At 46.1% G+C, this 13,748-nt stretch overlaps 2 protein-coding genes across 2 annotated transcripts in view; both read left to right on the forward strand.

Moving 5' to 3' along the window:
* The window catches only part of LOC123348721 (C-type lectin domain family 12 member A-like), a 45,516-nt gene extending 44,029 nt beyond the window's left edge, over window positions 1-1,487 (forward strand). Inside the window, 2 exon segments of the mRNA XM_044986370.1 lie at window positions 1,147-1,263; window positions 1,361-1,487. Coding sequence (XP_044842305.1) covers window positions 1,147-1,263; window positions 1,361-1,487 — 244 coding nt within the window.
* A 6,486-nt stretch (window positions 1,488-7,973) lies between these two features.
* LOC123348802 (C-type lectin domain family 1 member A-like) overlaps window positions 7,974-13,748 on the forward strand; it is a 95,718-nt gene continuing 89,943 nt past the window's right edge. Inside the window, 4 exon segments of the mRNA XM_044986480.1 lie at window positions 7,974-8,055; window positions 12,112-12,210; window positions 13,086-13,211; window positions 13,214-13,228. Of these exon segments, the coding sequence (XP_044842415.1) occupies window positions 7,974-8,055; window positions 12,112-12,210; window positions 13,086-13,211; window positions 13,214-13,228 (322 nt within the window).

The raw sequence follows: 13,748 nt of genomic DNA on the forward strand, positions 1-13,748 counted from the left end.
GCTCCAGTTCATCTGCAAATTTGACACCATCAGCTCAGGACTAAACAAAGACTGTGAATGGCTTGCTAATTACAGAACCAGTTTCTCCTCCCTTGGTTTTCACACCTCAACTGCTAGAACAGGGCCTCATCCACCCTGATTGATTTAACCTCGTTATCTCTAGCTTGCTTCTTGCTTGCTTATATATACCTGCCCCAGGAAATTTCCACCACTTGCATCTGAAGAAGTGGGTATTCACCCACGAAAGCTCATGCTGCAAAACGTCTGTTAGTCTATAAGGTGCCACAGGATTCTTTGCTGCTTCTAGAGGAGAGGAAGAGCAGCTGAAGGGCTGGTTACTGAAGACATCCTAAAACCATCATTAAAGGAACCCTAAGGTAAGGGTGAAGAAGGGAGAAGCAGGAGAGCTGTGGGGAAGTGGCCCAGGGAAATGTAGGAAGTCTGGCAGTGAAAGGTTGGCTGCCAACAACTGTTACCATTAGGGTCCCTGGGCTGGAACCCGGAGTAGAGGGCGAGCCCGGGTTCCCCCCAACCCACAACTACAGGAACAGCTCCTGGAAGGGGAAGTCAGGTCCCTGTCAGGACAGGAGGCTGAACAGAGACTGTGGGAGTTCTCTCACCAACCTCCTTGCAGCCTATGATGAAAAGGGCTCAGTAGACTATAACCCTGGCCCTAGAGAGAGAGGGGCTACGTGGAGGGTCACAGTGAGCCACTGAGGCTAGCATAAACCGCCTAGAAGCGCAGGACCCACAGGAGCAAGGTCAGAGCTCTGCCACAATATTTAGGACCAAATTGTGGCCTGTCTTGTGTGCTTGTGCAGAGGAGACAGATGGTGCCCACTTACTCTCCTGCGCTGTCTGTGTTGTGACTAGAAGCACAGGGGCAATAGCAGCTTCTGTAGGGCTGCTAATCTCTGTCCTGTGTGGGTGAGGAGGGAGTGGGCACAGAGCAGTGGAGTATTGACACTGATCTCACAATGCACTGGCTGGCAGAGATGAGCTGTCATGTAGAGGAAAGTAATCCGAACCAGTTGTAGGGCACATGCATATTACTTACCCCAGGGAAACTGGCAAATACAGAGTGTCCCGAATACATGCACAGAGTGCCAATATCAAGACATAATGAAATGATGCTTTATTTCCTAGGATTGACTTGTATCCATCCTATAATTGTGGCTACCTATATGGATTGAAAATAAGTAACTATGACTACTGCTCAGTGAAGAACTTCTGGATCTGTGAGAAAGCAGCTGTCAAACTAAGGTACAGCAACATCACCAAAACAAACATTGGCTCTATCAACATGAGATAACATATACTCAGTGTATTTTGTTTTCTTGTGCATGTTTTTGTTTTTCAGACTTCTCAAAATGGGGATTCAAATGGGTATTTCATTAGACACTAACCCAGAACTTCCTGTTTCTTCTCCCCTGGGTTCAGTTACGAAAACTCAAAAATCAGTAACTGGAAAGACTCTTAGAAAGTAACTTGTAAAAGTAAGCTACTATCAGCGTCAAAGTACTACTGCTGCTAACTACTGGTAACTCCCAAAATCTAGGAGTCCAGTTCTGAAATGTGTAACAGATGCCAAATTGAAATTAGGAACTTCAGACACATCATTGAACCAGAGAAACTAGAGATAAAGACCTGTTAGGTAACATCTTGTGACTAGAAGACAGGGCATGATGCTTCTGAACATTAGATTCCCTATGGCCTAGATGTACAAAAGGACAAGGATATGGTTCAGTGTTACAGGACCTAACTTTGAGGTGCCTAGAATACCACTGTGATTCCCAAAGTCTGAGATAGGTGCCTAGGCTCTTATTCAAAGGATGGGGAGAGATAGACACCTTAGAATGCAATTCACAAAAGCCAGCATCCTAGGCAGGGAACCACCTAATCTAGCTCATGTGAGATGTTGAGGAGAAGTGTGTGCAAGCCCTGCCCTTCTCACAGAGATAGGCACCATGTACACTTTTGTGAGATACCTTGTCAAAGGCATTCTGAAAGTCCACTGGATCAACTTGTCCGCATGCTTCTTGACATCCTCAGAGAATTCTGACAGATTGTCAAGGCATAACTTCCCTTTACAAAAGCTGTGTTGACTCTTCCCCAACTAATTGTGTTTATGTGTCTGATAGTTTCTACCAATTAACATAGTTCCGAAGTTAGGCTTACTAGCCTGTAATTGCTAGGACCCCTCTGGAGCCCCTTTTAAAGACTGCCATTACATTAGCTACCTCCCAGTCACCTGGTGTAGAGACTTGTTTCAGCAATAGTAGTGCTGCAATTTCATATTTTGCATGAACTCAACAGAGGGACCCAACCTAGCATGCAATCCCAGTGCTCACCTACCAGATCAGGCCCCACATATGACTTAGGAAGCTGAACACCTATCTTCTCTTGGCTTATGAATCTTTCTGGGGCTTAGGCAGGACATAGGCTTCCAGATGCTCAGAGTGAAGCAGCAGTGCATAGGGCCAAAAGCAGGAACATAAGCATCAAGGGAAGTTTTACTAAAAAATAACTTAGGCACTGTAATGGGGCACAGACTCACCCAGCGGTGCCCCGCTGGTCTCTCAGGGAAATTAGCTCTCCAGCCTCCACAGCGCCCTCTGTCAGCCGGTGTCTCGCCTTGTTCTGGCCCCAGTGTCCCTCCCAGACCCTGGTGCCCCTTTCTCTGAGTGCTTCCTCTAGGCAGTACCCCCACAGTTTCTCTGGGTCTTCCCACCCAGGGGAACCCCCACCCACTATCCCCACCTTGCCTCAATCGTAGACTACTGCCAGTCACCATCTAGCCCACACTCACTGGGGAAGACTGCAGTATAAGCCACTCATCACAGGCGAGGTTGGGTTTGGACCTGCTGCCTTTACCTATAATGGGGCTGCCCCTCTGCAGCCCTAGTACCCTTTAGTGGGCCCTTACTTTGGCCAGCTCTGCTAGGCTGGAGCTCTGCAGCTCCCTGGCCCTTCCCCAGCACTGCTCCACCCTCGGTACCTTCCTCAGCTCCCCAGGCAGCCTGGTCCCTTGCTCTCCAAAGGCTAGAGAGAGAGTGTGTCTCTCTCCTGGCCCACTGCCCTCTTCTAAGGGCCAGCTGGGCCCTGACTGGGGCGTGGCCACAGCTGAGCTTGCCTCCCCAATCAGTCTGAGAGCTACTTGCTCCAGACACAGCCCTCTTCTGGGCTGTTTTAAACCCCTCAGGGCCAGAGCGAGTGACCACCCCACTACAGGCACCAAATGAGTTTTGGCATTATCCTGGGTGGTCACATGATTGTCCTTTCCAGCCTCAGTCACCACAAAAACTCCAGGTCTTCTTCACCACCACCATATTTTATCAGCAGGCTACTGACTCTAGTGTCATGTACATATATTTACAGTCTATAGCCAGCTTCCCCACTTGCCTCTGGGGAAGGCAGCAGTAGTGGCCAGTCATGCCTACCTTTGCCTCTCCAGCACTTCCTTCCTGTCAATTTATATAATCCCACCTGCTGGTGTTGACTGTCCTTCATTTAGCCCTTCAGCTGTATCTCTACTCAGTTCATGTACATACTGTTGACTATGTGTCTTCCACTTAGGTCCCAGTAAATTAATATTGGTGGATATTAGAGTGACAGGGTGCTGAGTTGGCTCTTGACTCAGCACATCATATTACAGGATTTGGCAGGGGGGCTGTGCATCTCCATGGAGCCTCACACTGTGATTTAGGTGCCTGTAAACGTGTGGGTCCGGGGCTCAACCCTCCACGGGGAGGAGGGGAGCCACACCGGCCCGTCGTCCCCACGAGGGTTCTGCCCGGCTCCTTTAAGGCTGAGCAACACTGTCAGAGCCAACTAGGGCTCAGGCCTTCGGCTGCAAGGCTGAGAATAAGACAAGAGTCAGTTAGGGCTCCGGCCTTCTACTGCAAGGCTGAGCAGTATCAGGGTCCATTGGGGCTCAGGCCTTCTGCTGCAAGGCTGAGGAAAATATAAACAGTTCAGGAAGGCCCAGGCCCTTTGGTGCAGGGGCTGGGCAACAACACAAACAGTACAAAGTGGCTCAGGCACTTGGGTACCGGGGCTGAGCAGCAAACAGTTCAGGGAGGCTCAGGCCCTTTGAGGCAGGGGCGGAGCAACAACCAGTTCAGGGGGGGCTCAGGCCCTTTGTGGCAGGGGCTGAGCAACAACCAGTTCAGGGAGCTCAGGCCCTTTGTGGGAGGGGCTGAGCAACAACCAGTTCAGGGAGCTCAGGCCCTTTGTGGTAGGGGCTGAGCAGCAGACAGTTTAGGAAGGCCAGGCCCTGGATTAGGGCGGGGCAACAACAATTAGGGCTCAGGCCCGTAAGTGCAGGAGCTGAGCACTGGGGTGAGGGGGAAAACCGCCACCCGCAAGTGGGGAGACAGGGGGGATGCAGGCCCACCCACTCCACTGCGTCCCAGCCCGGGGCCCTAGGCAGCGGCTATGACCGCTGACGGTCAGTGGGGATCCTGACCGCAACACACTGACATGGGCATTGTTTGATCAGCAGCCTGACTGGGGTCGGCTGCCCCCGGGCCACTTCCAAATTCCCCCTCGGGGCCTACCTGGTCCATGGTGTCTGCTCCCGGGAAGTCCAGCAACATGGGCTCCTCGCAGCCCGGGCTGGGGGGTAGATCCGGCAGTTCCTCGGGGAAGTCCGGCCAATTCTGCTCCGGGGGCTCCTCAGGGTAACAACAAGGGAGCGGGGAAGTCTCTGGCGGCTCCTCCTCGTATGTGGCGCGGGGAAGCTCCGGCGGGTCCTCCCAGTAGCGAGTGAGGGGGAGCTCCGGCCTGTCAGGGCAACTGCTCTGGGCCCCGGTGGCTTCCCAGTCCCGAGCTCTCTCGGGCAGGTCTGCTCCCGGTGGTGGCTGGGCCCCAACTGAGCTAGGATGGCCGGCTTTTATACTTCCGGGTCGCCGCCTGACCCTCTGAGGGGCAGGCTCACTGCTCTGTAGCCCTGCCCCTTCCGGTGTCTGGGGCTCAACCCTCCCAGGGGAGGAGGGGAGCCACACCGGCCCGTTACAGTGCCTAAACTAGGGACTTAGGTACCTAACTCATTTTGTGCATCCAAGCTTAGAAATTTATCTAGTCAAGCTCTAAATACTGCTACTCAGGTGATGAAGTTTTCTCCATGTCTCTGGAGGAATCTATTTCCAGAATCTCTCAGATTTCACTTTTATCAAATATTTTCTAAGCTGCAGCCGGAAAGTTTCTCCTTTCCTCAATTTTATCATATTTCAGTTATATCGCTAGACAACTGTAAACAAATCCCCCTTTCTCCTGGTGATTTCACTCAGTGGATACTTGTACAGAGACGCTTCTGTTCAAGACAACCAGCTCATTACTGAATATATAGCTATATAGTGGAAACAAAAAATACATTGTTTATAGAGTATGGAAAATCACTAGAAGGAATGGCTACAAGGCTATACAGTGGCTGGATTTCAAAATGTGCTGGATTATTTCAGATGTTGATGCTGTCCACCTATTTTAGTTCCTCCTTTTTTGCATTTCATTCTGAACAATTTGAATCTACTGGAGAAACATGTTATTGTTCCCTTCTGTTATCAGAAAGAAACAAAATGTGTTTTTATATTGTCAGTAATTCCACTATATTTCCTTTGTAACACATTGTTAGTTCCCTTAAAGGGTGAGTCTGCTTTTACAAGCCCTACTACGTGTGCATATTTAGCATCAGAACTGTTCATCTGAGTGACAAAATTTAGTTCGTATGAATTTTTACAGCTGTTTACTCTGCAGGAGTGGGAGCTATCCCCTAAGTGCATCATTAATAGAACTGCTGAGTTCCAGTAAGTTACTATTGTGAAGTTCATGGGGTTGCACATGTCTGCCTGAGTGTTTCACTATAACACAGAGCGGACAGAAACATTCTGCATCTATTCACTGAGGAAACATCTTGTGGCACTGGGAGGTTTTTCATAAAAGATTTGGATCCCTGGGGTGATACCTGGAATTGGGTTACCACTGAGTTGGCCTGACACACCAGCCTGTGCTCCCTTTACACTGTACTGCTGTGACAGGGTCCAGATCTAATGCATCCAAGGGTGCTGAGGGAGTTGGCTGATGTGATTGCAGAGCCATTGGCCGTTATCTTTGAAAATTTGTGGCGATTGGGGGAGGTCCCAGATGACTGGAAAAAGGAAAATTTAGTGCTTATATTTTAAAAATGGAAGAAAGAGAACCCGGGGAACTATAGACCAGTCAGCCTCACTTCAGTCCCCGGCAAAATCATGGAGCAGGTCCTCAAGGAATCCATTTGAAGAACTTGGAGGAGAGGAAGGTGATCAGGAACAGTCAACATGGATTCACCAAGGGCAAGTCATGCCTGATAACCTAATTGCCTTCTATGATGAGCCAGTTAGGCTCTGTGGATGAGGGGAAAGCAGTAGATGTGTTATTCCTTGATTTCAGCAAAGCTTTTCATACCGTCTCCCACAGTCTTCTTGACAGCAAGTTAAAGAAGTATGGATTGGATGAATAGACTATAAGGTGGATAGAAAGCTGGCTAGATTGTTGGGCTCAACAGGTAGTGATCAATGGCTCAATGTCTAGTTGGCAGCCAGTATCAAGCGGAGTGCCCCAGTGGTCGGTCCTGGGGCCAGTTTTGTTCAACATCTTTATTAATGATCTGGATAATGGGATGAATTGCACCATCAGCAAGCTCGCAGATGACACTAAGATGGGGGGAGAGGTAGATATACTGGAGGGTAGGGATAGGGTCCAGAGTGACCTAGACAAATTGAAGGATTGGGCCAAAAGAAATCTGATGAGGTTCAACAAGGACAAGTGCAGAGTCCTGCACTTAGGAAGGAAGAACCCCATGCACCGCTACAGCTGGAGACTGACTGGATAAGCAGCAGTTCTGCAGAAAAGGACCTGGGGATTACAGTGGATATGAGTCAGCAGTGTGTCTTTGTTGCCAAGAAAGCCAGTGGCATCTTGGGCTGCATTAGGAGGAGCATTGCCAGCAGATCGAGGGAAGTGATTATTCCCCTCTGTTCGGCACTGGTGAGGCAGCACCTGGAGTATTGTGTCCAGCTTTGGTCACCCGCCTTCCTCCCCACAGAAGAGATGTGGATAAATTGGAGAGAGTCCAGTGGAGGGCAACAAAATTATTAGGGGGCTGGGGCACATGACTTACGAGGAGAGGCTGAGGGAACTGGGCTTGTTTAGTCTGCAGAAGAGAAGAGTGAGGGGAGATTTGATAGCAGCCTTCAACTACCTGAAGGGGGATTCCAAAGAGGATGGAGCTAGGCTGTTATCAGTGGTGGCAGATGACAGAACAAGAAGCAATGGTCTCAAGTTGCAGTGGGGGAGATCTAGGTTGGATATTAAGAAACACTGTTTCACTAGGAGGGTGGTGAAGCATTGGGATGGGTTACCTAGGGAGGTGGTAGAATCTCCATCCTTAGAGGTTTTTAAGGCCTAGCTCGACAAAGCCCTGGCTGGGATGATTTAGTTGGTGTTGGTCCTGCTTTGAGCAGGGGATTGGACTAGATGACCTCCTGAGGTCTCTTCCAACCCTAATATTCTCTGATTCTCTGATTCAATGACAGGCCCTTAAGCCCTTCCAGCACACATAGAGGTACGGACACACCCAGCTGCAGCTGCACACAGAGGCTTAGATCAGCTTTTCATGGGAAGGTTCAGCTAAGGCACCTCCCAGTTCCTAAGTCACGCACTCCCCTCTGAACTGTACAGCATAAGCTCATGAAATTTGCCCCCTCCCTCAATTTGAAAAGGAATATACATAGCTTTCTGCTCCAAGTTATGACTCCCATACACACTGGTTTTAGCCAAAACAAAACAAGTTTATTAACTACAAAAGATAGATTTTAAGTGATTATAAGGGATAGCAAACAGATGCAAGCAGATTACCTAGCAAATAAACAAAAACACAGTCTTAAGCTTAATATACTAAAGAGATTGGATATGAATAGCAGATTCTCACCCTAACTATGGATTTAGGCATGTTGCAGAGATTTCTGAGGGCAAGCTGCACTTGCTTGCAGCTTAAAACTCCACGTATTCCTTTTACAGGTTAGAAATCCCTCTAGCCCGAGTTCAGCCCTTCTCCCCCAGTCCAGTCCTTGTTCCTCAGGTCTTTCCTGCAATCTTCTTGGGCAGGGAGTCAGTGAAGAACCACAATGATGTTGTGCCCCTGCCTTAAATAGCATTTGCATATGGTGGGAACCCTTTGTCTCCCCTCTTGGTTCCCATGCCCGGTCAGTGGAAAAACATTGGTATTCCAAGATGGAGTCCAGTACCAGGTGACTTGTTCACATGCCCCTGTAGGGACATAGCAGCCATGACTTGGAGACTGTTTGTAGTGTCCTTAGGAAGGCTTCCCTGTGGGAGATTAGCATCTTCTAAGACCTTGTGATAGACCCAGGCCAGTTGTGAACAGCAGAGTAGTCCTATTCGCCTGCCCACTGCTAAAGGACCTCCCCCCAGCCTAAGGGGAGGATTCACAGGTCTGGGATACTAACTAAATACGTGGGACAACCAATGAAAAAAACAGGATCGGGAGTGAGGTCACAGGGCTAAACGAAGGGAACCTGATGGGGACACTGAGCAGAGAACCCCAGACAACGCCCACTGCTCCTCGAAGGCGTCAAGGGAGCCAGTGGACGCCGCCCAGAGGAACTCTGCCCGGATGCGTGAACGGACGGAGGAGCGGAAATAGGCCCCACAGTCGCAGGAAATCCCGTCGGCCAACCTCCTCTCTCTGGTTTTGTAGATGTCAGAACAGCACAAAGCAGGACCTGGCTCAATAAGGAGACTAGAAATACAGCTAGACTAAAAACTGTTACATTACAGAAAGTCCTTTTGTTTCTTCCCACTACAGCATGCTGTCTGTCTTCACAGGGCCAGGCTCTCTCTGAGAGGATGTGTGCCACGGGTCTATCTACATTACAAAAATACTCAATGTGGGAGGCCCGTTTACAAGACCAGTTACACCACCGTTCTATTTTAAAGAAGTTGGGAACTAAAGTAGATTTAACTGGGTCTTTAGTCTGTGCTTCAGCCTTGGACTTGTGCAAAGTGTTAATATGAACTTGGGACACAATTACTGTCCCATCTACACTCCAAATTGGAACTGGATTATATTTGGTTGGGGAGTTAACTGAGTTGTGGCTAGAACTGGTGAATATTTGGTGTCACTACACAGACTTCAGTGGGCCACATCAATTTACACCAGCTGAGGATCTGGTTCATAGTGTATAATATCCAATCAAAGAATTCATAAAATTGACTTCTTACATCTTGTTGGTCTACAAAGGGGATTGACAACTCATTTGTCATGTCTGTGTAAACATTCTTTTCTGGGGGCTGGAGCTATTAGAAAGTTAAAATCATTTTCATCATTGGAGTTGTCTTTGTTTCTTGGCTGTTTATCAGATAGAATAATTAATCAAACATCATATTAAATTCATTTAAAAATACAACTCATATCAGGCAGCAAAATATGAAACACCACTTTGCACTATTACATAGGGATGTAATGAAACCTTCCTGACCCTAGCTGGTGATCATGCCCTGAAGCATGAGGATCAATGGCCCTTGTAATTTTACCCTTGCTAGTGTAACAGCAGATGATATCCTTTTTTCATATACATTTCTAACCCTGTGTTCTCAACATTCTGTTTAAGGAATTCTGCTTTCATTTCCTACCCTTTTGTTCACTCTTTACATCCTTTCGGTTGAAATCCAGCTTCTAAAATATTTTGCCATTACAAAGATTGTCATTTAAAAAGAATAAAAAACACTTAAGGGGGACTTGATGGTGTCTGGAGTGGGAGAGTGGATAATCATAGAATATCAGTGTTGGAAGGGACCTCAGGAGGTCATCTAGTCCAACCCTCTGCTCAAAGCAGGACCAGTCCCCAGAGAGATTTTTGCCCCAGATCCCTAAATGGCCCCCTCAAGTATTTAACTCACAACCCTGGGTTTAGCAGGCCAATGCTCAAACCAAGGGGAGGCAAGCTGATGATGAAGAAGGATATGCCATTGCTGGAGGAGAAGGAGGCCAATGGCTATTGGTTGGAGGAGATACCAATGCTGGAGTGGTAGATGGACTTCTTGTTTCCTCTGTAGCCATGGTGTTGACCAATAAGGAGGAAATGCAATAAATGATACAAAGTCTGAACTGTTATGCAATAATATAGAGTGTGCTTGCTTCATTCCCACATTTATAGGCAAGGAGAATTATAACTTATGTTCTTATGTTATAACTTCCTTCACCACCAAGAGCTGCCACTGAGACCTGGGAAGAATTTACCCTGGGGAGGACAGGTAATGTTTTTAGCTTTCATCTCTAATTAGGGTTCAATAAGAGCTCTGCAGACAGATTGCAGTGGGGATCCTACCCACTTTGGGGTCTGTGCTGACCATCTGTAGCCCCTGCAGTGGAAGAGAGTCTGTTGAAAACTTGTGTAGCTGCAGCCCTTTCCAAGCAGACCTCCCTTTCCAAGCAGACCTCCCACCACTCGGGATCCTGCAACAGAGTCTGCCCTATCAGAAGCTGGCTCAGTGTCTTTGTGGGATGTGGGAACCAAGAAGGAAGGAAGGAAGGAAGAAGAACAAAGCAGCAAAATAAGGCTTTTCCAGAATGCACAGCTTTTAGTCACTGACTTCACTTTTGGTTTTCTTAAATTCCAAGGCCAGATAGGACCATTATGAGCATCTAGTCTGACCTCTTACATAGCACAGGCCATAGAACTTTCCAAAAATAATTCCTAGAGCAGATCTTTTAGGCCATGTCTACGCTATGACTTATGTCATTCAGGGGTGTGAAAAAACCACCCCCTGAGCAACATGAGTTTTGCTGGCATAAGTGGTAGTGTGCACAGCGCTATGTTGGCGGGAGAGATTCTCCCACGGACATAGTTACCACCACTCATGGAGGTGTTTTTATTAGGTTGACAGGAGAGCGCTCTCCCCTCGGCATAGAGCGGCTACATGAGCGATCTTATAGTGGTGCAGCTGCATCAGTACAGATGTGCTGCTGTAAACTCACTAGTGTAGACATGGCTGTGGAAAAACATCCAAACTTCATTTTAAAATTGTCAGTGATGGAGTATCCACCACACCCCTGGGTAAATTGTTCCAAGAGTTAATTACTCTCACCATTAAAAATTTACACTTTATTCCCAGTCTGAACTTGTCTAGCTTCAACTTTCAGCCACTGGATTGTGTTATACCTCTCTCTGCAAGATTAAAGAGTCCATTATTAAATATGTGTTCCCCATGGAGGTATTTATAGATTATAATCAAGTCACCCCTTAACCTCTCCTTTGTTAAGAGATTTTGCTCCTTGAGTATATAACTAGAAGACATATTTTCTAATCCTTTAATCATTCTCATGGGTCTTCTCTGAACCCTCTCCAATTTATCAATATTCTTCTTGAACTATGAGCACCAGAACTGGACATAGTATTACATCAGCAGTCACACCAGTTTCTGTTTAACTTTCTCCAGAGATACAAGTGGAATGGGAAAGAGTGTACTCACCATACGATGAGACTGGATCATCTGTTTTCCCCCAAATACAGCACATAGATATATATTAGCATGTCTGCCTTTTGTGCATTATTATTGATAATTCTATCATATCCATCTAGCAATGGACCAATACCATTGTCAGAATTCTTTTTGTTCCTAATATATTTAAAAAGCTCCTTCTTATTGTTCTTATTTCTGCTGCCATAGCTACCCCCCCTGTGTCCCTTGACTTCCCTTATCAATTTTCTACAAGTCCTAATGTCTGATTTATATTCATTGCTATCAACTTCCCCTTTATTCCAATGGTTATGTATTTAATTATTATTATTTTTACAGCTGCCTTTAATTCTACTCTAAACTATTTTTTTTAAACTAGCACAGCCTTCTTCCTCAGTTGTGGGCTTATGGCATTGGGGACATCTAGTAAGGTGTTGTTTAATGATTCCCAATTATCATTTTTTTTAAATTAAATTCTTCCTTCCAGCTGGTTTAGATTTGGCTCATAATTGTTTTCAGCATAGTGAAATTGGCCCCACTAAAGCACCAATTATATATATTCCTGGTTTTGACTTTTTTCTTCTGTTTCTGCAGGGCACCCCGCTTCATCCCCCACATGGTGTCTGGTTGCCCTGACTTTCCTTACATTGTGCTTGGCATTGCTGGTAGGGCTGTTGGCCCTGGGGATTGTGTGTAAGTATCAATACTTTTTATTTGGTGAATTTGATACAGGTAAAAGATGCCAGATTGCTATCCATCCCCTGTAGTCTGAAGTTGTTGATTTATCCATTGCACAGGTACAGCATGGGCAGTGGTAATGCAAGCTTTCCAGACACACTATCACCCATTAATGTACTTTACTTTGGTTGAGCTCCAGAGTAGTAGTATTGCTGCAAGTGGCAATTTCTGTAGCCCATTCACTCCTTGACCTCTCTACCTAAATTACCAAAGAGAAGCCTTCTTGTGCCATCACATTATGATACTGTTTTTTGTGATATGGAAACCTGTCCCATTAGGAACTGGATGACATCCACTAATTCATTTCACTCTGAGCTCTTATAACGTGGGGATGTTTTTCAGTTAATACTGACCTGCGCTGGATATCAATTGGTGACAAAATGGTGAAAGGCTCTGTATACCATTAACAAGCAAGATCATTTTATTTAAAATTTATTTTTAAATAGAAAAATTACACTAAACCTGTGATTCAATACTAAGGGTTACTACCCAAAACAAGGCACAAAATTTAAACCAGATGAATAGAATAACCAGAAATTAAAAAAAATGAAAAGAGGTGTCTGGTGGCACCTTAAAGATTAACAGATTTATTTGGGCATAAGCTTTTGTGGGTAAAAAACCCACTTCTTCAGATTCTTCATGTTTTTTACCCACGGAAGCTTATGTCCAAATAAATCTGTTAGTCTTTAAGGTGCCACCAGATTCCTTGTTGTTATTGTGGCTACAGACTAACATGGCTACCCCTGATACAAAATTTATAAGAGGACAGAGGCAGGAATAATTTTGATTTGTAAATTATGAGAATACAAAATGTTTTTTGTGAATTTCAGTTTCTCAGGTTTCCAGTGACTTCCAGAAACAGATTGGAAACCTCAAGCGAAACCAGGAAACTCTGCACATAAGTTCCTCAAAAAGGCTGCAAGACATGAAAGAAAATTTGTGTCTGAAAGGGGAAGAAAAAATAAGAATGATGGTAAATAGGATTGTTATGCAAATGGACTCCTGTCCCTTTTTCCAGAATAGATACAGGTTGGGCAATGGTTGTACAATTTCACCTATTCTCTTCCAATTACACCCCATTAAATGAGCTCTACACCTGCACTGAAAGAGACCACAACTAACTGTATGCAATTAGCAGAGAGGTGAGGTACAAGGGAATTCCTCCTTCATGATCCATTCAGTCCTTGTCTTCTCAGTTCAAATGGCTAAGAAAGCAAATCATTAATAATGCTAGTTATTATTGTGCTTTTGTGATGTTGACACCTGCCTCCTAGAAACCAAATTAGTACTATCCAACTGATTTCACATGGGCCATAAAACAGTATCAGATGGTAACTGTCCACTCGTGATGCTGCTTAGTGATCTGCATAACAGCTTGGAAGATTAAGGCTCAACTTCCATTCAGTTCCTCTAAGACTGGGTCATGAAGTGTGAAAGAAGTACCACGTTCAGAGTCTGGAGAAGCAGGAATACTTTATATCACTCAGCAATAG

The sequence above is a fragment of the Mauremys mutica genome, chromosome 1 (assembly GCF_020497125.1).
Source record: "Mauremys mutica isolate MM-2020 ecotype Southern chromosome 1, ASM2049712v1, whole genome shotgun sequence".
Lineage (NCBI taxonomy): Eukaryota > Metazoa > Chordata > Testudines > Geoemydidae > Mauremys > Mauremys mutica.